This window comes from Drosophila erecta, unplaced genomic scaffold, assembly GCF_003286155.1.
Source record: "Drosophila erecta strain 14021-0224.00,06,07 unplaced genomic scaffold, DereRS2 tig00000000-arrow-pilon, whole genome shotgun sequence".
NCBI lineage: Eukaryota > Metazoa > Arthropoda > Insecta > Diptera > Drosophilidae > Drosophila > Drosophila erecta.
In genome coordinates, this window is record NW_020825194.1 from 18,281,571 (window position 1) to 18,306,683 (window position 25,113).

General features: G+C 43.4%; 4 protein-coding genes across 6 annotated transcripts; 1 reads left to right on the forward strand and 3 right to left on the reverse strand.

The window, feature by feature from the left end:
• Positions 1–965: 965 nt before the first annotated feature.
• Positions 966–3,858, reverse strand: LOC6552868 (GPALPP motifs-containing protein 1). 2 transcript variants are annotated; one of them, XM_026984023.1, is made up of 4 exons: positions 3,554–3,632; positions 2,979–2,980; positions 1,261–2,148; positions 966–1,200 (listed from the first exon to the last, which is right to left on the reverse strand). In XM_026984023.1, exons 3-4 carry the CDS (start codon positions 2,143–2,145, stop codon positions 1,036–1,038), a joined length of 1,050 nt encoding a protein of 349 aa, XP_026839824.1. In that variant the 5' UTR covers positions 2,146–2,148; positions 2,979–2,980; positions 3,554–3,632; the 3' UTR covers positions 966–1,035. The 2 variants fall into 2 exon arrangements, with proteins under 2 accessions (XP_026839824.1, XP_026839823.1); XM_026984022.1 differs by lacking the exon at positions 2,979–2,980 and having other exon boundaries at positions 3,555–3,858.
• On the reverse strand, positions 2,354–3,560 carry LOC6552867 (phosphatidate cytidylyltransferase, mitochondrial). The gene has a single exon (XM_001979939.3). The coding sequence runs from the start codon at positions 3,500–3,502 to the stop codon at positions 2,474–2,476; it is 1,029 nt and encodes a 342-aa protein (XP_001979975.1). The 5' UTR covers positions 3,503–3,560; the 3' UTR covers positions 2,354–2,473.
• A 111-nt stretch (positions 3,859–3,969) lies between the features above and the next one.
• LOC6552866 (exosome component 10) lies at positions 3,970–7,544 on the forward strand. Its single transcript, XM_001979938.3, has 5 exons — positions 3,970–4,373; positions 4,449–4,630; positions 4,760–6,164; positions 6,413–7,339; positions 7,435–7,544. Exons 1-5 carry the CDS (start codon positions 4,266–4,268, stop codon positions 7,513–7,515), a joined length of 2,703 nt encoding a protein of 900 aa, XP_001979974.1. The 5' UTR covers positions 3,970–4,265; the 3' UTR covers positions 7,516–7,544.
• A 55-nt stretch (positions 7,545–7,599) lies between these two features.
• Positions 7,600–10,759, reverse strand: LOC6552865 (glycosaminoglycan xylosylkinase homolog). 2 transcript variants are annotated; one of them, XM_026982532.1, is made up of 6 exons: positions 10,479–10,759; positions 10,155–10,408; positions 9,458–10,077; positions 8,717–9,294; positions 8,464–8,664; positions 7,600–8,409 (listed from the first exon to the last, which is right to left on the reverse strand). In XM_026982532.1, the coding sequence occupies exons 3-6, from the start codon at positions 9,734–9,736 to the stop codon at positions 8,202–8,204; spliced, it is 1,266 nt and encodes a 421-aa protein (XP_026838333.1). In that variant the 5' UTR covers positions 9,737–10,077; positions 10,155–10,408; positions 10,479–10,759; the 3' UTR covers positions 7,600–8,201. The 2 variants fall into 2 exon arrangements, with proteins under 2 accessions (XP_026838333.1, XP_001979973.1); XM_001979937.3 differs by lacking the exon at positions 10,479–10,759 and having other exon boundaries at positions 10,155–10,471.
• Positions 10,760–25,113: the final 14,354 nt, after the last annotated feature.

The window sequence follows — 25,113 nt, forward strand, 5'->3', positions numbered from 1 at the left end:
GAAGTAACACATACACTACATACATACATACATACATATACATACATACATACATACATACATACATACATACATACATACATACATACATACATGCATACATACATACGTACGTACATAAATGCATACATACATACATACATACATGCAAACATACATACCTACATACACCGGTACATACACCGATACATACACTACACTCACTGATCGACCGCTAAGAGAGATTACTTGAACTACTTTGCGACTCAAAATTGAAGACATGCCTTACAGTCCTCACGAGAACTGGTTGGGAATTATAGGGCTACAAGACAATATTTTTCCTAAGCAAATATTGGAAGCGGCAATAACTACGTGTTCCGACAGTAAGTTAAACAGCCTTCAGGCTTTAATTAAGACAATTTTTACTACTTTGTGCAAGTAACACATACACTACACTACACTATACACATACATACATACATACATATACACACACATACATACATTCATACATACATACATACATACAATTTTGTCTCCAAATTGTCTCACAAATTGTAGATTTTACGGATTGAATTACCAGACGATCATAATCAGCAGCAGGTTGCTACCGAAAACCAAACGATCGTTGGTCACCTTCTGGAATTCCTATTCGCCTGGTAATTCAAACCGTAAAATCTTTCAATTTGCCAAAAAAATTAACATTTTAGAGGCAAAATTGAAAGATTATGTACATACATACATACATACATACATACATACATACATACACTACATATACACTACTCTCTCGGTAAGAGAGATTACTTGAACTATTTTGCGACTGTAAATTAGAAGACATGCCTTACAGTCTTCGCTAGAACAGGTTGGAATTCAATTTTGCAATAAACAGGTTGCATATGAAGTTTTTTATTTATTTATTATATTTATTAGTGCAAATTATTAGTATACAAGTAAAAAAATGCAAACTTATGTAAATGACCAATTTTCAGTATTTGAAATGCTTAGGATTAAAATGCGGTTACTTATCGTCCTGCTTTATATTGTTAAATTTACCTACAGATACTTGGCTTGTCCCCTGGAGAACTTTGTGTTGAGTATCTTGGCCTTGTCCACAATCTGCTTGGTTTGATTCTTGTCGATCTTGTTAAGCTTCAAATCCACATCCCTGCTAAAGGGTCTCCGTTCAGGCTTTGAACCCGATGCAGCCAGTTCCCTTTCCTTAAAAGTATAACAATTTTATAAGAACAATATTACTTTAAGGCATATTTTTCTTCGTACCTTTTCTCTCTGCTCTTTTCTAAGCTTTTTTTGATGCAGCTCCACAAGAGACTCCTCTCGCTTGTGCTTCTTCTTGTGCTTCTTAGCCATGCTCTCCTGCTCGTCATCCCGCTCCTGTTCATACTTGACCTGCGCCATTTGCTCCAGTTCCTTCGAACTGAAGGACTTTGGGCCCGCTGCAGCAGCAGCCGCTTCACTCTGCGGCGTTTTCGTCCAGGATGATCGATCGCTAAAATCGGGTCGCTCTTTTCCCTGATAGAAAGTGCGTTTCATATTGCTCAGGGCAGCAAGGCCGCTCTTTAATCCCACATCCGGCAACTCAAGCATCCACTCCTCGCGGACATCTTGGTCTGTTGATATACCCAATCCGCCGCCCTCCAGAGCTGCAAGTTTAAGGGCCAAGGCACGTTCCTCCAGCGCCACTTGACTGGCATTTGGCAGAGGACCAAAGGTGCCAGCTAGGTCATCATCGTCCTCAGCGTCCACCTCCTTAATAGGAGACTTTTCCCGGGCCAAATTGCTGGGCAGAATAGGTCCAATCATGCCCTGCGGCTGTGGTACGGGTTGGCTTTGCTCAGGGAGTTTCGGCTGCTGAGGCTTTCTTAAATGCGGCGGCAGAGCGGGACCAAAGGAATCTTCGGTGATTGTAGCCATTGCTGGCGGAGATGCGTTCAACAAATGTGGAGGTTGCGTATAAGGCACAGGTTTTTCCTCCTCATGCTTGCTGCGTTTCTTCTCCTTGTGGCGACGTTTTTCCTTCTTGTGTTTTTTTGACTTCTTCTTTTTGGACTTGTCCACATCTCTGCTGTGCTTCTTGTGCTTCCGTTTTCTTTGTCTTTCGTCGCTGGACGAACTGCTATCACTACTATTATCGTCGCTGGACATACTCTGCAAATAAAAATAATGAACTAATAAGATAACCAACACATTATTTGGGGTATAAAAAAGGTTTTAAAACTGAAGCGCCAAATCGATTAAATGTATTCCACAATTCCTTTGAATAGGGAAAGAGATAACGAGGATCAAGGATACTTTCTCGTTACGATCAAATAACTGTCTTCTGAGAGTCCCCAAGAAAACTCAGGTCTTTGGCTTGGGCTAAACATATATTGCAGTTAACAACTTTAAAGCTTAACATTATTTAACAAAATGCAGCTGGATGGGACAACTTAGTCGGTAGATTGGCAGCAAGGGAATTAACCCAAAAATAAACCTAAACAGCGAATGTTTTTTGAGCTTTGCGGTAGCTGTAGGCCAAGGACTTGAGAAGGCCAGCACTGGGAATATTTTTGATCGATTGCGTGACACTGCTACGCCACACAATGTCGTTGACGGATGCCTGCAGCACCTCCGGAAGCTGGGAAGCCATGGATAGGTGGTTCACCACCTGGGTGTAGTCGCCACGACAGGCGGCATTTCGCTGCAGTCGTTTCTGAAGCTCTCGGGGCAACTGTCGCAGATGTTGGGACGAAGCCGACGATGACTTGTCTTGCTCGAAGATTATGGCAGGTTTCCGGCTCCCTGGTTCTTGCCCCTTCATGTTGACCGCCACATAATCGGAGAGTTGACCCAAGGAGGGCTGGTATAGGGCGAAGAAGTCATTAATTTGCGGACTAACTATGTTGTGCACTTTCTGTTTGTTTTCTCCGAAAATCATACGGAAATCGCCTTTGTAACTCAGTCCTGCGATGGTGTGGAAAAGCCCGTAGGCGGTAAACTTCTCTGGTAAAAGTAGCAAAGCCACTTGCACGGCGGATAAAAGATTCCTGTCCAACGCAGCCTTCAGGGGAGGATTATCAGAAGGATTGACCAGATTCGTAACGGGTTTGTGTAGCCTGCCAGCCAGGTACAGATGCCGCCAGTCTAGCAGATCCTCCAGCAACTGTTCCTGTGACACCACGCCGTACTTTATGGTAATGCCCACATCCGGCAGTGGCACCAAAGTGTTGCAATAGACGCCTGCACCCAAACGTTCTTGATATCGGGCAACAAAGTTCGGTCCCAGGTGCCTAAGGGCGGAATAGTGTTCCGGATGGCGGTGCATGTTCTCCGCATGGAACCCCTGTGCATCACGAACGCAAAAAACCAGATCCACAACGGTTCCCGGCGGAGGCCGCTTGTTGTTTCCATTGCCCACTTTTTCATAGCCTTCCTGCTGTTTAACGCCCGATCCGTAGGCGAACATATAGCTGGCACTGCCCAGTGGAAACCGCGCCACCGTGCGTCTGTATAGATCCAACATCTTGTGGGTGTTTTATCTGCTAATGGGACTAAACTTAGGCTTTATAATTACTTTTTTTTAGCACGTAACTCCGTTTCTTCTAGATGGAGTTGCTGCTTTTCGGCCGGGCTCTCTGCTTTTCGCCGGCGACAGAGGGGTGTACACACTGGCGGCAATCAGCTGGCAGAAAAATATAATTTGTTTTTCACTTGAACAATTTTGCGCGGTGTTGAAAAAATAATAGTATTTCGCTCACTAAACAGAAAGTAAAGCCTATACAACTAATAATCCAATAAAAAATGATTTAGTAATTAATTTTTAAATTTTAGCTCCCAAGGAAGTGTTGTGAAGTGTTCACATTAGCTGTTTAAGAAAAACAAGGCAAGGAATTTATGTATGAATATTATAGGCCTGAAATATTCCCAGGTTTAATAAAATTTCATTGTTTCTGATTTTATTTTGTTTATAAAAAGTTGTTGTAAAGGGTTTATCATCTAAGCAGGTTCTGTGTGCAGTTGAACATTACAAAATCATTATTCCAAATTTGGCTACAATTTGTAAAATACACCCTTCATATCGATTCAATTCGATTGCGGTCAGCACAGTTTTAGTGCTGTATAGTGCTAAATTTCGCCGCTGGTAGTGTTGACAAACTCCAAATTCAAGCTGTTGTTATTCTCAAAAAAGAAGAAGAGAAACACGCACATTTTCCACAATCTGTAAAACCAAAAAAAATTTGTACGAATAAAATACGAAATATTCAACAAGGAAACATTAAACAGACATGCCGCGACCCTCCAAAAGAGTTCACCAGGAGGCCAAGGAAGAGTCGACTCAATCAGATCAGCTGCCAAAAAAACCTGCTCCAGAAGGCGTCGAAGCATTCACAAACGTGGGTAGCGATTCCATCCAATTTACAAATGTATTTTTCGTTACAATCTATACGCTTTCTGCTCTGACCTTTCAGCAAGGGTTCAAGAATGTAATCGTCGCCACGAAAGCCGCTAATGCTTTTCCACAAGGAGCCGCCCGCGCCCTATACCTGAGCTATCCAGGCTACGCACGTGTTATGGACGACCTGTCCCAACGGGTGGTGGCGCTCATCGGAAACGTGCTGCAGGCCAAGGACATCAAGGGCGACGTCAGAAAGTAAGGTTCTACCGATGTTCTTGGATTAAGCTTTGAAATTGTTAAAATGTTAAAAATACATCTTAGCCATTTACGTCAAAGTTTGTTCCTACATCTTTAAATAATAATACAAATTGTTTCTTCAAACAGACGCCAAGTGGAAGAACAGTTTGAGATGGTGCAGGAGTGCAACGACATTCTGTTCGAGCGCATTACGACCAACCTGGACATTAAGAGTGGTCTGCGTCGAAATCCCCAACAGGTCGTAGAGGCCCAGGTAGACGTGATTAGCGGCTCGACTTCCACAGAACCAGCAGTTGTTTCTCCACAAACCCAAGGGACTCCTAAGGCGGGCAGCTGGAACAAAACGACAGGAACTCCCCAACGCAACATGGTTTCCGCTCGTCTCTTTACCGCCAAAAACATTGTTCGACCGCAGACGCAATTTAAGGAGCCGGTGGATAACAGTGCCCAGAATCCGTTTGTTCCAAGGCTCAAGGAGAAACCTAACTCTCTTAAACCGCTGGCCCTTCTGCCCGAATACGATGATACAGGCAATATCCACTCCTATTTGCATCCCTACGAGTTTGAGCTGCTGAAATTTCAGCCTTTGGCGGATCAGCTCCAAAAACAAAAGCCAGTGCTTCCAGCGCTGATGGCAGACACCGAGCTAATGGTGGTTGACACGGTTGAAAAACTGCAGCAGGCACTGGAGGAACTAAGGCAAGCGCCCCAGATCGCCATAGATGTGGAGCACCACTCGTACCGCACCTTCATGGGCATCACTTGCCTGGTTCAAATGTCTACTCGCAGCAAAGACTATATTTTTGATACACTGATCCTACGCGAAGATATGCATATACTAAATTTGGTACTCACCGATCCCAAGAAGCTCAAGATTCTGCACGGCGCCGATTTGGACATTGAGTGGCTGCAGCGGGACTTATCGTTGTATATCGTCAACATGTTTGACACGCATCGGGCTGCCAAGGCCTTGAACTTGGCCAGGTTATCGTTGGCTTATTTGCTGAAGTACTACCTGGATTTAGATGTGGACAAGAGTCTGCAACTGGCCGATTGGCGGATGAGGCCTCTCCCCCAGCAGCTGGTGGACTACGCTCGCCAGGATACCCACTTTTTGATATATGTTTACGAACGGATGACAAACGATTTGCTGCAGCAGCAGACGGACACAGGATTACTGGCTAGTGTCTACCAACAGAGCACGGATGTCTGTAAGAAGCGGTACAATAAGCCTCATATCGGACCAGAATCCCATTTGGATTTAGTTCGAAAAACGAAACGCTCTTTCGACAACCGCCAACTGTATGCCCTCCGCGGAATCTTCGAGTGGCGCGATGCGACGGCGCGGTTGGAGGACGAGAGTTACGGCTATGTGCTGCCCAACCACATGATGCTGCAAATCGCAGAGAGTTTACCAAGGGAGATGCAGGGAATCCTCGCCTGTTGCAATCCCATTCCGCCGCTGGTGCGCCAACAGCTGCACACGCTTCACCAGATTGTCCTCAAGGCGCGCGATCAGCCGCTGGTCAAAGTGAGTTTCTTGGCGCTTTCAAGCAGCGCCTGCAACACGATCAACATTGGCAACTATCCCGAAAATTTTTCATTACCAATTAATTGTAACTAAAATTGAAATGAAGAATGTTTTCCCTTCACCTCATCCCTCAGTCATATTCATTTAATGTCCGCAGGCCAACTGAAAAAGTTTTTAAGGGACTTACTAGTTAATTTTCATTGCTAACCCTCGACCATATTGGGGTTGTTTTTTACTTACTATTTCAGCCGATCCTGGAAGCCCAAAGCAGTACACAGGTATCGTTGCCTCCCTCGACCAAAGACTTTAGCAGCAAGCTCTACTGTCCGCACGATTTTTCGCATCTGGAGGAGATCCGCGACGACCTGCCAACGCTGTTAAAACGTAGTTCTACTTCAGGAAAACTGGAGATGCCCAGAGAGAAGGAGGTTGCCGACGAAAGCCTGCCCATAGCAGCACCAGCAATGGCTCTGTTCCAAAAGCAGTCCAAGCCGACCCAAGAAGAGGAGCAGCGTTGGGCCCATCTTCGCAAGGAGAGCCAGACTTTGCGTATGCCCTACAAACGGTACCTCGCCATCCTTCCGCTGATGGTGCAACTAAAGGCTGATCAGTTGGCCAGGGAGCGAAGTGAATTGCAAAAGAGGCAATTGTGTCTAGCGGCCCCAACTGTGGAGCAAAACATCAAGCTGGAGGCGCATGTCAGCAAGAAGGAGGACGATGTCGTTTACTCCGTGCCGCTGAAGGAACAGCTGAAGCGCAAGCACCCACTAACAAACGGCAAAACAGATGCGGATCAGCAGCCGACTACCAGCAAGAGACTTCGCAAGGATGAGAACACACAACCTAAACCGCCAGTGAAGATCGAACCAGTCGAAGAAGTTCAACAGGCTACGGGCGAAAGCGATGACGAGGTCGTAGAAGTTCCTATAGAAAGGCAAACCACGGAGCGGCCAAAACCATCGCCAGCACAGACTAAGTGGCAGAAGAAGAAAAATCAGTTCCAGCGTGGATTCAAGGCCAAAAATCGAGGAAATCACCCGCAGAGCTCCAGTCAACAGGTTCCGCAGCACAGGGGTGAAGGGAACTTTGACTACAAGAACGTGGACTTTCGACAATTCAAGGGAGGAGCGCAAAGAGCACGGGGCACAGAAATCAAACAGCAAATTCGCGGCAAGGTGAGTTCTTTTTTTTTTACTTCAAAGTGTATTTAAAAACTTCTTGTTTTTATTTAATCTCTATTTCGCGCACTAATAACTATGATTTGTTTTAGAACCGTCCCAACAATCGCAACAATAAGCAGTTCAACAAGCTTTTTACATTTAGTAATGTAAGGAAAGAAGGCAAAAAATAAACTGCAATCGTGACGAAGTCTGTAAAATATATATAACTGCTATATATGTGGATCTGATAGAAAATATGCATGCAGCACGAGAAGTGAATTAGACAAGAGTTTATTTTTGATTGTTTACACATTCTCATTTGAGTTACAAAACTATCATTTTTAAGTTTGGCAATTTTCTAAAATATTACCTATTAAATAACAACCGTAACTATTAATTAAACTAGACTATCGGATATGTTGTTAAGGATCGGTTTGTTGTTACATTTTTAGGAATACTCGTAATGTAAGGGATATTTTTTGAAAACAATTGGAAAACCAAATAATAATTGGTAGTTGTGGGAAATATCATGGTAATAGCTTTGTCCGAGTTTCAATTTTAAAAATTATTGTATATGCATTTAATTCGTTAAAGCTAATTTTGTAAGATTAGGACTTGCTTGACTAAAATTTTTAAATGGATGGCATCGCAATTTTTTTGAAATCTAGAATTCAGTACGTCCAATACAAAAAACGGCGAAAGAGAAACTGTTTCCGGCATTTAAATATTTAAACTTTGGGAGAAATACAGTCGTCGAAGGAAAACATGGACTAAGATAATAAGATAATTCCTCTATCTAACTTTAGCTTAAGTAGGATGTGGAAAGTGAGTCCCGGAAGCTCTAGTGTTGGCTATTAGCCACAATCTCAATCTTGAACTACAGAGTTTTGAACATTTTGTCGCCCTCGATGTCCATGCAGTACTCCACAACAGCATAGACCACCAGAAGTCGTCGCTCCACTCCTTTTTTATGCTTATCCGTAATGAGGGGATAGAGGGCATCCTGCTTCGAAAGCCTATCGATGATTTCCGTGAGTACGCCACCGGAAAAGACTTGCAGGCGATCCCACGTGGACTTTCGCAGACTGAAAGGTATGTATGTGAATAGTTATAGGTGTTTAATTCGGGCGGAGTCTTACAGGCAGCATTGGTAGAGTGGCGCAAGGATGTCCAAGTGATCCTTGTTCGGGTTTCCAAAGGCTTTTCCATTGTCTATTAGCACCACGCGCTCTTCTCGCGTCTCATAGTGATGCCGATCCCCATTTTGGATTAGGTAATCGAAAATAGCCGCATCTATAAGGTCCAGCAGACGAATGGTCTCCATTTTATTTTTCAACGCCCTGAAAAGTAGCATTTTTGAACTCGAAGTTTGTACTGTAGTGTGGAACTTACTTGCAGTAGGTCATATCGTCCTCCCACGGCGCCCGCTTGTCATCCTTATAAGTGCGCTGCCAAGGCGATCGCCGCTTTGCCAACGTTCCCGGAACAATATAGATTAGCACACCTTCAATGTTGTGCTTTTCGTCGCCACAAACGGCCTCCTCCTCGTTACAGTAGTGACACTTCCCGAACAGGCAATACTTCTCCTTGCCATCCTCGTCCGTTTCGATGTTTATGGTTTGCTGAAGCTCTGGATCGCCTTTGGCATATATCTCTCGCTTCAAGTTCACCACTCGACCTGCAACGATGGGTGTCCATCGAAAGTCGAGCACGGCGCCCAGATAGAAGGCATATACTTCCGCAGTGTGGCGATCCTTGCCACTGTACACCATGCCATCGATGACCTCGTCCCGCGGATACCATTGCGGCTTAAAGATGACCTTTTGCTGCTGGGAAAGGCGGACCAGGAGCTTCAGTTGCGTGCCCTTACCCAGGTTGCTCACCCGGGTGATCGGTTCGCGGCGCAGTGTTTCTAAAAGCTGCCCCATCGATGAGTCGTATAAGGGATAGACCTCGTTTTCATGTGGCCACTGAAAAGTACCGAATTGTTAGTGAATATACTTAGCTACGTATTATAGTATAGAATTAAAAATCATTTCCTTCTTTCGTTTGCATAAGCAGCCAAACATAAATCGCTACCACCGCATAGCAAACAAGGTAATTCTGGCAGATCCACTGGGCCCATTGACCTACCCAGTTCGCAATGTCCCAGAGGACACTGGCGTTTTCGTACGTCGCCGCCTTGTAGTTCTTGAGCAGCTTGTTGCGGAACATAAAGAAGCGCGGATTGCGATTGAGGTAGTTGGGTTTCAGGTGGCGCATCTTGTGCCGGATCATGTTCTCCAGCGCCCGAACGCTGGCCAGGTGACCTTCCTCGGCGCTCAGGTAGTACATGAAGTAGAAGTTGGCACCGAGCGCCAAGACCAAGAGGCTAGCCACGATTCCCGCGATGATGACGCTGCGCTTGTTCATCCTGCAGCCTGGGCGTTAGCCTATTTTTAATATTACGTATACGCAGCGATAGGCGCACTGGCAAATTGCTGAATTCTAGCCGAAATGTTGATATGGCCGGGCTGGCACAGTGGCATGCTGCTGTTGTTGCTGTCGCTGCTGTTCCTCTGGCAATTGTTGCAGTTGTTGGTGTTGCACTTGCAATATTTGCCGCAGTTCTTGCAATTGTTGCTGCTGCTCTGGCGACTGTTGTTCTAGCTGAGGCTGCCCTTCCTTTTGCTGTATTTATTGTTTTTTTGGCAGACATCGGCTAACAACTGTTTGCATCAGTCCATTGTTGTGCAAATTAATTGTGGCCGCATCTGAAAACGTGTAAGCATTAATTAAATTGTCAGTACTAGGCAGCGAGTCCTGTTCCGGGTCTAGTCTATTTGCTCACCTACTGAAACAAGTTAATCAGATCCGGTTGGGTGTGTACCCCAATTGTTGACACAACTTATCACTCGAATTCTTGGCAATTGGCTTATCTACATAAGTGTTTCCGTGTTTCGGGATAATCCGATCATCTAATTTAAATAACACACGCGCCGATCTGTGGGCAACCACTTACAAATGATGGTATAAATCATGATGGTTGGATAATGTGGTCCTTCTAAGTGGTAATCCCACTGGGGTTGCTATACATTCAATTATCTAGAAGATGTGCAAGATACGAGATATGTGTGAACTGTTCCTGGCACAAATAGCTTTCTATCTGACTTACCCGTTTGTTTACAAGCGCGAAGTGGCCCCTTTGGGATTCTTGGCCACAATTGCCCAATAAATCGTGTGCTTCGTCTTCTGCTGCTGCTTTAATTGGCCGCCGTCTTGTTTTTGGCCAACATCCACATGAACACAGACCCACTGCACGCATTCGAATTCGGAAAACAAAGAATTCTGCTGAAGCACTTACGCTGCTTCTCCGATTTGGCCGATCGTGTAAAAATAGCTTTTGTTTATGTCGGTGAAAATGGGAAAAACGTGCGTTTTCACCGGCGCAAGAAAAAAAAAACAAAAGGGGAACGCGATGTAAACAAAAAACAGCTGACCTAAACTGTTGCAGCCCTATTTGGAATGTGATATGGCAACGCCGAGGCTACCCGCCAAATTCAGTTTAAATAATATATTTATGCGATTTCCTTTTATTTCCGGGCTTGGTTTCTCAGGTGGCTAAAAGTTAATCAAAAGCCTTACCCAACCCACAGAAGGAACGCCGGCTAAAGGTCAAATGCTCACACACGCTTAAGTTATTATAAAAACCCACACAATTCCAAATTGCACAGATGAGCCTTTATGTACACTGCAAGAATTCTCGATTGGTTTGACAAAGTCGTGATTTATCTTCAATGTTTAAGTTACGATTTTTAAACAACAAGTTAGGTTTCTTAAGTTAATTACCTTTTGGCATTAGTTTCAATATACTATATTGGACTAGAACAAAAACATTATTAATTCCTTAAAATGTTATCACCAATGCATTTCTTCAAATTTTGAACAATTTTCAAGAGTGCAGCCGTACGTTAGCGTAGTTATTTTTTCCATCCATGGGGAGCCTGGGAGGCTTACCTTGCCTGGGGGCTCCCACTGAAGCAGCGCGCATAAACTGCGCCCACTCCTCAATCGGAATGAAAGGGAAAAGGAGTGAAAGCAGGGAGAGCTGAAAAAGCTGGCGATGGAGGAAATTGAGGAGAGTTATCCCAGGCCACATATGGCGCAAAATAAACCGACAAATGATAACGGCACTCGAGCAAACAACAATAAAGGATGAAATGCACGAAAATCGAGTAAATGAAAGAAATAATGGTGTCGGGAGTGTACAACAAGTAACAAAACGCACGAACGTGTATCCATCTCCCTCACACACCCCCCTTATTTGTTCCACCAAACCCCAAGCCCCCCACTATTCTGCGCACTTTGGGCCCCGAAAATTCAAATGCCGACAGCATCCGCCGCCACATTTGTTGCTGGCCTGGGAAATCCAAAGGCGGTTGGCGGCCAAAACGCAACACCCCCAGTGTCGCCACATTACGATTACAGTTAAATTTTGCCAGCAGTCATACACTCGCAGAAATAAAATGATTGAGCATTATGAAATATGTAACAAACAATATAGAACAAAAATTTTAAAAAAGTAGCTCGAGATGGGTTTGTTTACTATTGATTTTCGCCATTGAGTTCAGATATGAAATGCTTTTGCTATTGGAACTACTAAGTTCTCATTTATATTTAAATACCGGGCAGATTTTTTTTGCAGTGCACGAAGTGAGTACGCAAGTGCCAGAAAATGATCTCCTTGCTTGTTTTCATTGTTTTGTGGGTTTGCTCGTTTGTTTGTCTGTCGGTTCGCGTGGGATGTGTATTACATACTGAAATAAGCCAATTCCGAATCTGGCTTGTTTGGTGAGCTGCAAAATGCATAAGTTCTAAAGGCAGGGCCAATTCGGGAATTTCTAATCCAACTTCATAACCAAATCTTGATTTTATAAATTGATTGTAGGACTAAAATATTTATGATATGTTCCTTATTCTTTAAGAATCCTTTAGGAGTAAGAACTGAACCTATTAATATCTGCACATTTCTAATTTATATCAATTAGGGATCCACCCTCACAACCCCGCCTCATAAAAGTGAAAGCGAACAAATAGACAAAACTAAACAATTCAATTAGGGCGAAAATTGTGAAAAGCCAATGGAAGTACGCAGTTCCTAGTAATTGGGTCAGATGTCGCTAACGAGCATGACAATTACACAGAATGTTTCCCAAAGCTGACGGCGAACGCCAAGGAATCAATTTCGGCCAAAAGAAGGGGGTTCCCCTTGACGTGTGTGCACGTAATGAGCTTTCAAAATATTTAGCTGAAATTGGGAACTTATTTAGACATAAATACACGGAAATTGGGCGGAATCATTTGGAGTAAATTGGCATTCGAGAGGAAAAATATATTTCCAGTTGGAAAACTGTTTTAATTTAAAGAGTCGACATACATATGAAAGTCGTTAAAGCAACTCGAAATCTGCGCAAACATAATTTAAAATTGTACCGCCACTTACACTCCTCTTTTTTAACCAGAAGAGGCTGTGAAAAAAATCAATTAATTCACACACCAGCACAGATGCGAAAGTTACACACCGCGTCGTGTTAATTGCCCTTGTGCCCCAATTCATGTTTTCACAGAGCTCCTTTTGTTTGTCTCCGCTGGATGGCGCTTTCCTTAATGGCTGTCGCTCTTATCTGGCCCCTCATGCGTTTTGTAATTAATTGGCGGACATTTTACTGCCGTGCCACGTTGTCATAGGTCGTTCAGCACGTGCTGGGCGAAGGCGGCGGAGGTTGTGGGAGCTAATGATTAATTACAATTTAATTTGTTTGGCATTTTGCAGCGCTTTAACGGCCGCGTTGGACGATGACAAAATGTCCATCAGGCTCCCGAAGGATTCGTTTAATTTTCAACAATTGCTGGCCGCCAAATAAATTTGTCTCTTTGTTGAATTTATTATGTTTGCTGCAAGTTTAACTGAATTTGGTGTCACAATTCAAGGGGGATCCATCTAATTAATTGTTTTTTGTTTTTATTCTTTGTTTTGATTCGCATTTGTCTTCTTTGTTTTGCTTTCCCTTCTCCGAAAAATATGCAAATTTGGGCTTATGAAAACGGCTAATCAGTCGGACTATAAATGATGGGAACGCAGAAAATAATCTCTTTAATTCGGGATTTCTTTTGGCACTTGAACTGCATCGGCAACAAATGGTTTCAAGCAATCTCTGTAAAGATTTTTCGTGACAACTATGCCGGGATATTTTTTACGACTCTTTTCTGCCTTGCTTTTGTGCAACAAAGGGACGTGAAAAATGGGCAACAATTTCGGGGCCCAACGTGAAATTAACTCATTCGTTGTGGCCTAGAATAACAAAAGACACTCGCACACACACACACACACACACACACACACACACACACACAGTCGTAAATAGACGCTCCTAAGGTCAAGCAACGTAATTTTTCAGACGCCCAAACAAAAAAAAATGAAATAAGGAAGAAAAAAAAGAGAATAACTCGGCTTCAAGTGCCGCCACACGGAGAATTTAATGTGTGAGTGTGTTGGGCCCACAAAGCGTTGCGAGCTTGTGTGTGCATGTGTGTGTACGGTAATGTGTGTGAGCCAAAACACATGCTCGGTCAGGAGGAAAATATAAACAAACGCCCACGCAAAAGCTTCGCGCTCCTTTCAGCCCGAAAACTGTGCCACGAAAAAGCTTTGTGCGTAAAGCTGAGGAGCAACAGTTCCGCGCGAGAGAGAGCGGAAGAGCGGATGCAGCACGGCAACACTGGTAGTGGATGTGGAAGTGGAAGTGGAAGTGCTCTCTCCCTTCTCTCGCAGCGGAGCAACAGTTAAGATTCCGCTCTCACCCTTCGCAGTCCCCGGACAAAGTTGTTGTTGCTTTCCCCACAGCGAATGCTCCACCTGAAAGCTGTTGTTGTTGTGGAATTCGAGTCAATGGAGCGGAGGAATCCACGGTAAAAAACTATTACTCGATTTTGCTAATGAAACGGATATAGTACATTAAAAAGGCGTTAGGCGTTTAGTAAGGGCTTTGAATTATTTTCTTTTTTTAATAATAACTTCTCAAATCGCTGTGCTCTTACTTAATAAGTCAGCGGAAATGGAGTTCGATAAATAAAAGAAGATGAATTTCATTTCACCCTTTTGTAATCATTTTACCATAACAATAGGAGGCCTTTTCCAGTGTAGCCGCGCAGCACAGCCCTGTCGCTGGCTGAGAGTGTGTGAGTGAGCCCAATCTGGCCGCCCAGGACCTTCTGGTGCTTTTATGGCCTGTGGAGCTGTTGCTGCTGCCGTTTTTGGCCAGTGCCTGGATTGCTGTTGGCGCGAGAACAACGCGCGCGTTCCTGACTGCGTTTCCCCACGTTTTCGGCTCGAGCGTTTTTTTATGTGACTGAGCTAACTGAATTGTTTCGTTTGTAGCCAACGTGTGCTAGTTGGTGGCCATCCATTGGTTTTTTTGGCCATCCACGTGCGGTCGTTACTAGTGTCTTGAAATGCAAATAAACGAGATTCCACCGAGAGTGCAATGCATCTTTTATGGGCGCCATTAAAGCTGCTAACTGGTATGTTTGGGGCATTGCTCGTTTGGGCCATGTACGACACATAAAGTGGACTAATTGTCTGGACAGTTTGCCAGCTAGGGATATTTGATTGGCAACTCCTCAAGATCGCGTTTCAATTATGCCTGGCTTGCACAATTTTTCGATTTTCCGAGCTAACGAGCAATCTGCACTCGATGGATTTGAAGGGGGACGCAGCGCATCCTTCAAGGTGTTCAATGTTTAGTGTTTTGTGTCTGCTATCTGCTTGGCTTTCATCTTCAATTTCCGTTGCGCATTCGCGCGTACTAGATGTCATTCGCTGGCTGCCTTGTTGGGTTCGTTGCGCCGTTCTGGCGCATAAAACACCAGGAAAATTACAACTTATTGAGTTGCAAAGTGCGCTTCAAACCACACACTGAAGGACCCGAAAAGAAAGGAGCACACACAGACGCTAACCCAAGCAGACACACTGTGCCCCCGGGAGTATGCTACGTTTTTTGCCAGCTGCTTGGACACTGAGAAATAAATGGAAATCCAAATACCAAGATAATCGTGCTTAGGCACCCCACTGCAATGTCAAAGGTCAACTGTATTACGATTAAGATGATTTAATAGAAGAAAGTCCATTAGGAATATACCATAAATTCAAAGTACTTATGTCTGCCTACAGTAAAATATTAATTTCTTGGCCATTTTATTAAATATTAGTAGCATATTATACCATCAGATGGTATCCCACTGCACACATTATTTTTCACTGTGCTGCTCCACCATTTGCATGCACAGCACCACAAAACATCTGCACCTATCTGTGGCCCCATGGCCGAGCGCTACTTTAATTCATCTGTTCGCATTTTACGAGCCACCCGATGTACCCCCACCAGCCACCCCTAGGAGCACCACCCACCACCCAGCGCCCAGCACCCCCTGCTCCACCAGGGCCAATCACAGTGGGTCAAGAGACGGCAGACAGCTGTAGTTGAACGAAAAGCCGCAGTCGTGGTCACCAGCACGTGCACACCTGAATTCTGCCGCGGGTTTGCGGTGTGTGGGAGAGGTCCTTGGTCTTCGTTTATTGCAGGGATAATTCCTATATGGACGCATATATTTGTGAACCTGTGACGTTGCCATACTTGTTGATCATTGCCTTATGCAATTTCACAAGTAAAGTCACCTTTTTACTTGAAGTCCTGATGAAAGCTTATCGATTTACCATTGAATGGGGAGCGGAACCCAAAATGGAATATTAAACGAAATACCTGCGAGCATTATAAAGACCATGGGGGGCTTTTATCATACTTCAAATTCTTATGATGATGATGGCAGTAAATTCTCATCAGCACTGAGCTAGAAGGCTGTCCTAAAACCAAAGTGTTATTTCGATGGCGCGCTTAAGTTAAATTTATATTTTTCCTATTAGATGAAGACATAGTACCTTGCATTTGTGAGGATATTGAATATTCGGGATTTTTGAATTTACATTACATTCATTCTAGAACGTTGCAGATATTTGGGCTCAGCCAGTTTCAGTTTCGCTCCTTTCTGACCCTTTCTGACTACTATTTCACGCACTGCCAACTGCGAAATCTACTACGTATTTCGCTAGCTGTTGCTGCTACTGCTCCTTGCAACACGTTGCCATTAATACGTACTTCCCTTGACACTTGTGAGCCAATAAACTTGAAAAAAGAGCAACAGTTGCCGCACACAAACGCACGCCACGCACAGCCCGTGTCTGTGTGTGTGTTAGCCGAAGTGGAGCCGAATGGCCGAGTTGTGCGAATTGTGGCATTCCCAAATGTCCTGGCCGTGTTGTTTGCTCATAACGCAGTTGTCCTTTGCCGTGCTCGGTTCGCTCGCAAACGCTCGGCTCTTGAAATTCCCCCGGTTCGGTTTGTGTAGACGCGCCGGCATTTTAAGTCGCTCTAGTCACCCAGAAAGGACCTGCTCCTTTTCGCTCCCTTGGCTCCCTAATACGCACGCACGGCTGATATGTTAATACCGTTCTTTGGCATCACTTAGGAAACAATTAGCGCGCTAGTTTCAGGCCCCCTTCCCGAAAAACCCCACTTTACTGGGCGCGGCAGGAGGAGGCAAGTGAAAAGTTTTAATTGTCTGCACATTTTCATTGGAAAAGTTGTGTTGCCTTTACGCACTTAATATTCATGTGGCTCAGGGTATATGAATTTACGACCATAATCATAATCATAATCATTTCTTGCCTTTTGTCCTTGCCATTTGCATTTATGCTACGCTGGGATCCCTTTCACACAACGAGAAACTCGAGAAAATTATTTTGTCACTTTATTCATAAATGATTGATCACATATTTGACCATTGTCCTGAAAATCTCTTGTTTTCATTCATGAATAATATAAACGGTCAAGTATTGCTTTCTTCAATGTGACTGTGTCAGAATGAGTCAGTGGATAATAACAATAAAAGACATATGAGGCCTGCGGATTTTGGAAACGTATTAAATTGCTTATTATTAATTTTTGAATGTGCTGCCCAAGTCAACGAGTAATTTAATAATATTTTGAACTTATTCAATATGAATTTATTATATGTTCTACCCAAGGCTCCAATGTCTGCAAAAATAATAATAAACATATTTTAAAGCGCCTACCCAAAAATAAATAAATAATCCTATTAAAAGAGGGTTTTCCCTGTGTAACTATTTATGTACTTTTCGCTGTGTGTTCGACTGTTATGATTAAAATCGCCCGATGAGTTTCAGATGCTGTCTGCCCCATGTTATTTTTCACCGACTCAGTCTTGCGGCAAATGGTTCTCATTGTGTTTGCTTTATTTATATTACTCTTCGTTTACGGATATTTACATTATTTACATTCGAGTCAGTGCAGCTCCCTTGGGACTCTGAAAAATGTAGATGAACGTAGCATTCTATCAAAAAAGTGAACTTAAGGTTGTCTTTAATCACTTGCTTTAAAATTAGGCCAACGTACAGCCAGCTTTAAGTCATCGTTTTAAATTTGCGTAACTCAAGAAGGACATTTTTCTGTTCAACCCAAAAAGAGTGCCAAGGGAACTGTGCTATCCTTGTAGTTGAAAATCCCTGTAAGATTTGTTGGCATTCCTGTGACTTGGGAAAGCCATCAGCTGCTGGGGCAGTTTTTATTAGCCAGAAATGGAAGCCTTTTAAATTTGTTTCCTCTCAATTCCATTCGGTTGTTGTGTGTTCCATGAATTATTCAGCTGATTTGATTTCTTCATTATCCCCGTCTGTCCACTTTGGTTCACTTTTGGAAGTTTCTTGTAATAATCCTTCATTTCCATCGGCGATGCAAATGCAAATAGTTTTTGTTTCGCGCTATTATTGTAATGAAGTGTTGTATTTCTAGTATTGAGCCAATTCGAATTTTCATATCTCTGCGAATAATTTTATGTATTTCGCCATTCATTACGGAATGAAAACATTGTATATTCAATTAAGCAAAAACCTTAAAACCTTCCCCCAACATTTTACTTAATGATGTTTCTATTGTAAATGCAAATTATCCTACACACCACATTGAATTTCAAGATAAATTTCACAAACGCCGTGAGTAATTGCCCGACAAAGGTATTATTTCTGCAGCATTCAGACTAATTGAGAATTGGAATTATCTAATCTAATATCATTGGCAAAGTTTGCCAATTTCCAATGCAGATGAGAAGCTACACAAATGTGCCTCGGGCAAATCAAAAATGAGCAGATCCTTGTGTGCTGCCTTTGTTGGCAGTTGTGCTTTAATGGCTGATTTATTTTAATTACAATTTGCACTTACTAGTGATTAATTTGCTTGCCTAGCCACGCCCATGCAAAACAGCCTGGGCCGAGCCCAAAATGCCTGCCGAAAATATGTGAAACTGAGTTCGTTTGCAGCGCAATCGATTTTCACGTTAATTAAGCCCTAATTACTGTAGCACAGACACACAGTCGTCACACAAAGAGGCAGCTGCGGGCCTACAAATGAAGTCACACTAGCCCAATGAATTTCGCTGCTTACACCGCATTCCCAGCAGTCTGAATACACATTTCACGGGAATGGAACTCGGCTGGTTTTATTAATTCCCACCTGGGAAAGGGACTGGCTGTGGCTGCTTTATGCTACATTCCTGCTCCTCGCTCAAAACGCAGCCATAGATGCCAGGACCAAAACCGCACTCCCTTCGAAAGTGGAACTCCGGGCCGGAGTGCAATAAGTTGACAGGCTCCGGCCAACCATTTGATAGTCCACGTCAGCCAGATTCCATTTGGAAATTTATTTTAGTGTTAATTACACGTGCAGCATAAAAGGCAAAGGCGAAACTTTTACGGCGAGGCGACGGTGAAACTAAAAGTTTAAAAATAAACTACCGCATGAGTTTATGGCCGGGTGTTGTGCGGTGAGAGTAAAAAGAGTATTAAATTAGATTAAAATGGAGGTTTCGACTTCAAAACTCTCTGAGTTGTGCGATGTAAGCTTTACACAAATGTAGTTAGCACGGAAACTCGCTTATTAAACTCGATGTTTGTATTTTTACGCCGTATCTTTTTAATTTCCGCCGCTGCAGAATGTATATGTCTGTGTCAAAATCCAAGGGGCAGGGCCCGAAATTAAAGGCATGCCCTCCAGTGTATTTGAATGTGTGCCAGGCGGCTTTAGCTAGGCTTTGCCATGCATTAAGCAGGCAAAATTGCGTATACGCCGCGTGGCGCGCTGATGCCCGCCATGCAAATGAAACGACGCTTTCATCGAGATTCAGGCCGCAAAGCAAACAATTTTTTAAAGCCAGGCAAGTCAACTGTTTGTTTGTTGCTGTTTGTTGTGGCTGCTCTGCTCTTTCGGCCTTGTTTGTGTAATATAATATGCATAAAAGAAAAAATATGTGTGTTCGCTTTGACATGAAATAATCAAATTGTCACAATGTCGCTCGGCTTGACGTGACATTTTTCACATTGCGAGTGCAAATTGGGTTCTGCAAAACGCTTTGTGGGTTGCATTAAAATTTCAACAATTTTTGCATTTTACATTTTCGAAATTGGCTTTTGGTAGCAAACGCATTAATATTACTGTGGCTTTTTGTCGACGTTGCTGCGTTTGTTGTGTGATTGATTTCACATTTTGTATTAAATTAAAGTCTAGTTTTACCGCATTTTATGGATTTCCCAATATTCCCAATCGAAAGACATTTGACCGCCTGTGCGTGTTATTGTCCCCACTGCACTGAAAGAAATGGCGGCGCATCTAGGCTCCTTAGGAATGACAGGCCAATAGGTTCTGACAGCTGTGCGTCGGCCCAGATGAACAGGCCCAGATAGAGATATCGATTTAGTCATTAGTGGCTGGCTGCTTCGCGCCACTCAAGTGAGCATTCTGCGGAGGCAGCGAAATGAATTTCCATTTTTATTGCAGCAGGCCCACACACTCGTGATGGACAGATGACAAAGCCAGTCTTGGGCCGAGAGTCATCGGCAGTCCCAGTTGGACAAAGGACTCCTGCCAGGATGATTGCGGCCTTTTCGCTGCCGCAAATGTGATTATGTTAGTTTGGCACAAATATACATACATATATTCATTGCCCCATCCATTTTGGCGTAATGATGGTGGCCAAATTTTCCATCAAATGGTCGTTTCGTGTTCGGGTACTAATTAATATATAATTTGACCAAATAATTAAATATTCTTCTAGCATGTGCGTTTACCAATAAAATGTAACATGCAAGCCATTGGCAAAATGATGGATTTTATTTGGTTATCAATTTCCCATTTCAACTTTGCACCATCAAAACCGTAAAATTCAGAGTGAGATTACGAACTCTAGTAAAATGTTATCCTTCTAAATGATATTTGAAAATGGATAACTGGAATGTTGGCTCGAATACCGCGGGCTTAACTTCCCCCTGCAAGTTTTTCTTTGGTTTTATTCTCTGGACCGCCAACATTCATCAAATTTGCAGTTTGGCAAATTTATTTGCTGGCTAAACGACTTTTTAAAGAGCTGTCGTCGGTTGGCATGTGCATTTTTTAAACTGACTTGGATTTATGACGACACCATTTTCCCTCCGAGTCTGGAAAATATCGCCCTAAATGAGTCGCTTTTCGGGAGGGAATGGGATTTTCCGTCGTTAGTGTCCCCTCTTCGTGCTCAGTGACATTCAAAGATTGATGCCTCCCGCATCCCCAGGAATCTCCTAAATTGTGTGCAAATTTGTTGGGCCAGGCAACAAGTCAATGAATTTTTATCCAGCACTGCTTGAAAGCTTCTCTCTTCCTGTAAAAAATCGAGTCCTTTTTTTAAGGGCTGGCATGCACTTTGCGGTCGATTTTCAGGGATCCTTTTATGTTTGCTTAATCGCTTGAATATCCTGAATATCCTGGCATGCAACTGGTTGCTGGATAATGCTTTCGGATTGAGCAAATCTAATTGATTGGGACGTGATGGATATACTATAGTCAACCCATATGGTGGCCACTCGCCGACTGACTGACAATCTGACGTTTCTGGCGAATTTCTACCAGATTCTTTTTAGGGGCATTTTGGGGCTTTTGTTTGCACAGACATTTTGATTTATGAGTTCGCCGGATGCGGGGTGCTGGGTGCTGGGCTACCGACACACCAAAATTGAAATTTTACAAAAAACTTTTAGGGCCGCAAACAACAGGAAAGCCAACAAAAATAAAAATAAAAAAAATGACGAAGAAAAGAAAACTCATTGTATCGTGGCAAGTCCTTCTGGTAATGACAACGCTGGCGGGCATAAAACTTTGCATGCCTGTATCCATATACACACATCCAAGTGAGGATAGCACCTAAAATTGCTGCCTGGGAACAATTTGATGCAGTCGAGAGGATGAAGTGCCAGCAGTACTGGCTAATGAGTCCAGAGGGAGGTGATTTTACCAGGGACAGGACATGGGGACACCCATCTGCTCCCAGCAATTGCGGTTATTAAAACTTTAAGCGCTATAGCATGATAAATTGAGACAGATGATTGATGCTCAAGTAGGTAAGAGAAAGTAAAACGATTCGATTCGCAATCAATTCTGCGAAATAGGTAAGAAATGTTGTATATTATTGAGAGAGAGGTGTGAGCCTAAGAAATAATGTATTCATATTTTTGTAAAAACAGCCAAGAAATTAAAAACACTTTTTGTGTGCTGATTCCTTTGCAAGCAATGTGAATTGTAGTGTAAGCCTTGTTTTTGCAAGTAATATGCACATTCTCCACAAAATGGGCTTTTGTTTTTTATTGTTCCTGGCCATGCTTTTAATACACCTACCACCAGCTGGCTGTGCTAACAGTGGCTATGCGGCTATTGTTATAAGACCCATATTAAATGCAAACCTCATCAGAAACAACATGGGGCACTCTGGGTAGATGCCAGTCCAAGCTGAACTCAAATGGTGCCATCTGTCATCGTGTTAGCCCGGTGAAACTCAAACAAGCTGGAGACGTGTGCATTTGTGGCTTCTTCAATTCAATATTTGCTCGCCCAAATTCAGGGCAAATAATTTTTGGGCGCGCACAGCACACTTCACATTCATCTTGTTCATAAGGAGGTGCTGAGCAGGCAGTTGCCTTTGACCTTTTGGCGAACCGGGCCCAAAAGTGGCAGCTGGCCACGCTTCGTCAAGTTCACACCAATGCCAACCAAGTGAAACCCGCCCACACATTCTGCATATACAAATATTTGGACACGTTAATGACTCGCTACGATGTTGGTGCACCGCAAGAAAATCAACTAGCATCTGATTCCCTGTACCCAGCCTCTCTTTGAGATTTATTTAAGTGCACGAACTGAAGGCCATGGCAGCTGCATTTCGCTCATCCGCCCGTTAGCCAAGGTTGAATAAGATTGGCTTGAAACTATTTTTATAGCCATGCCCCGCTTCATTGATTAGTTGAAGATATGTCTTCGGTAACAAATATACTGTTGGCAACTACATTTTATACAAATCCTGACACACCATTGTACCCAGTAAGCTGGCTAAATTTTGCATAACATTGACCCCAATTCATTTAATACCAATTATGGCGTGAATCTGAACGCCACTCCCACGCTCGACGATTTCGCTCCAATAAACAGCGTGGACACGTAATTTTCTATGTGGCTGATGGAGACCTTCCTCTCGCACCGTCATAATTATGCTAATGTAGCCTCAACGCCAGCTGAAATGAGCAAATATAGACTCAAATCAATGGTGGCTGCAGTCCAAGTTGCTGCTGTCTTTGTTGTCGTGCACTGAGCGAATTTGTGGGGCTTTCGACAGAAAACAGTTGGCTTTATTCCTGGTGCTTCATATATGAAAACTGATAATATATAAACTTCACTACTGATTCCTTAGGGGTATTCTGAAGCATCATTAACATAGCTGGAGCACTTGATTTCCCAGTGCACTTGTGTGTTCAATGAGATGCTGGATGTTGAAGCTAGCGAGCATACAAACGAGCAAAGACACACATAGACGGCTCTTCATTTAATTAAACGTTGCATGCAGCAACAAATGGTTTCGATGCCGGAAATTGTTTAGGCGCCAGCAGCGGCGTACTGGCAAACAAACCGGGATAAACAAATTGGCGGAGATGGACTGGACAGGCGAAAGCTTGCAGTGATTCTCAGCCAGGAGCCAGGAGCAGCAAAAGTTAGTCCCCTTTGAACGCCACTAAACCAACCCCCAGGCCCCAACCCCCAATCCCCAATCTCCTCCCCCGTGAAACGTTCTTGTCAGCAGCTCGTCCCTCGTGCCTCCAACGAGCTGCCCTTAATCGCCGTTTAAGCTTTGTGGCGCAACAATTGTTGGAGCGTAATTAATGCGATTTGGTTATGTTTCCATCGATTGGCCCGCACATGTCCTTTCCAACGGCGGAGCAGGGGAGCCGGAGATACAGCCCGTCTGGCTTTGCTTGCTGCCTGGACCATTAACTGGTTGGCTGGTTGCGCTTCGCGCCAACCTAATGCATAAACAGTTAACGGAAAATGGCAGTCGTCGTAAAGCCATTTGCCCTGTATGTTGCATTTGATTTTATGGCACAAGTTTTTCAAGGGACTGTAACTTACAGCCAGTCCATTTCGCAACATTAATTTGTAATTACAATTTGAATGTTTTCAGTAATTGTTGTGCGTATCAACTGTTGCTGTCATTTTAATAGCTCGGTATTAAAAGCCGCTTTTCATTCATGTCAAAGTTATGTTTAATTGAAATTCAAATATCTGTTGTAATAAAAGAAGTTGCAATTTGCTGACTGCATGCAGGCCATTTGATATAATTAGTTTGACTGACATCTGTCGTTTAATTAGGAATTGAAATATTTTATTATAATAGACGTTGCATTTAACCTCCGCACTTTGGGCTTAAAGGCTGATACATAATGTACCTCGGATGTCCCTTAAAACAATAAGACTAATTCCCTACAACTTAACCCCTTGCATCTGCTCATTTGTTCGCCTGTTGACCTCCTTCTTTTGTAGCTCTTGTAAATGCTGTTTTACTTTCAGCGGCGTTGGGTTTGTCCTTTATATTCTAAATAAATCATACGACGCGTGTGCCGCAAAAGCCGCCACACAAACACAGTGGTGCACTCTTGCGGACGCACGCACACACACACACACAGACACATACACGTAATACATGTTAAGGGGTTAAGGAAAACTCGTCTCTTGTTTTCCAACGCATCTTCTGGCCATGTGGAGTCGCCCGTTCTTGGCTTTATACACATTTTTTCTTCTCACTTGCGATGAATTTCATATATGCTAAGTGGTTTGGGCTTTGCTTTGTGAAACACTTCCTGTGTGGGAGGCTCTAATCCTGGCAACATTAACAATTTTTATGTGCGCAGTGTTCCAGGAATGGGGCTTTTCTTTGACGACGAGGGATTTCGTTAAAGTCAGAGCTAAAAATTTTAATTAACAGAATTCAATTAGATATTGTAGAGTGTTCTCCAAGTGTTTCACCATTGATTTAAACTAAACCGCAGCTCCAATCGAAGTGGAAATGGCCGGAAGCAGTTGCACTGCTTAAATATTTATGTCCGTAATTCGTATGTGAATTGCCTTCGATTTGTTGTCGCTGTGGATTTCCTCGGAGATGATTTTGGTTCCCTGCTTAAGCCCCTACGTATGTGATTTAATAATTAATGAGTGCATGTGGGTCATGGGATTGGTGCATACCGAGTCACGCAATTGCCCACCGCAAACTAGGGTTCCGCCTCCACTGAACTTAAACGTAAAAATCGGCTGTGGTTAGGTTTTTGGACTCAG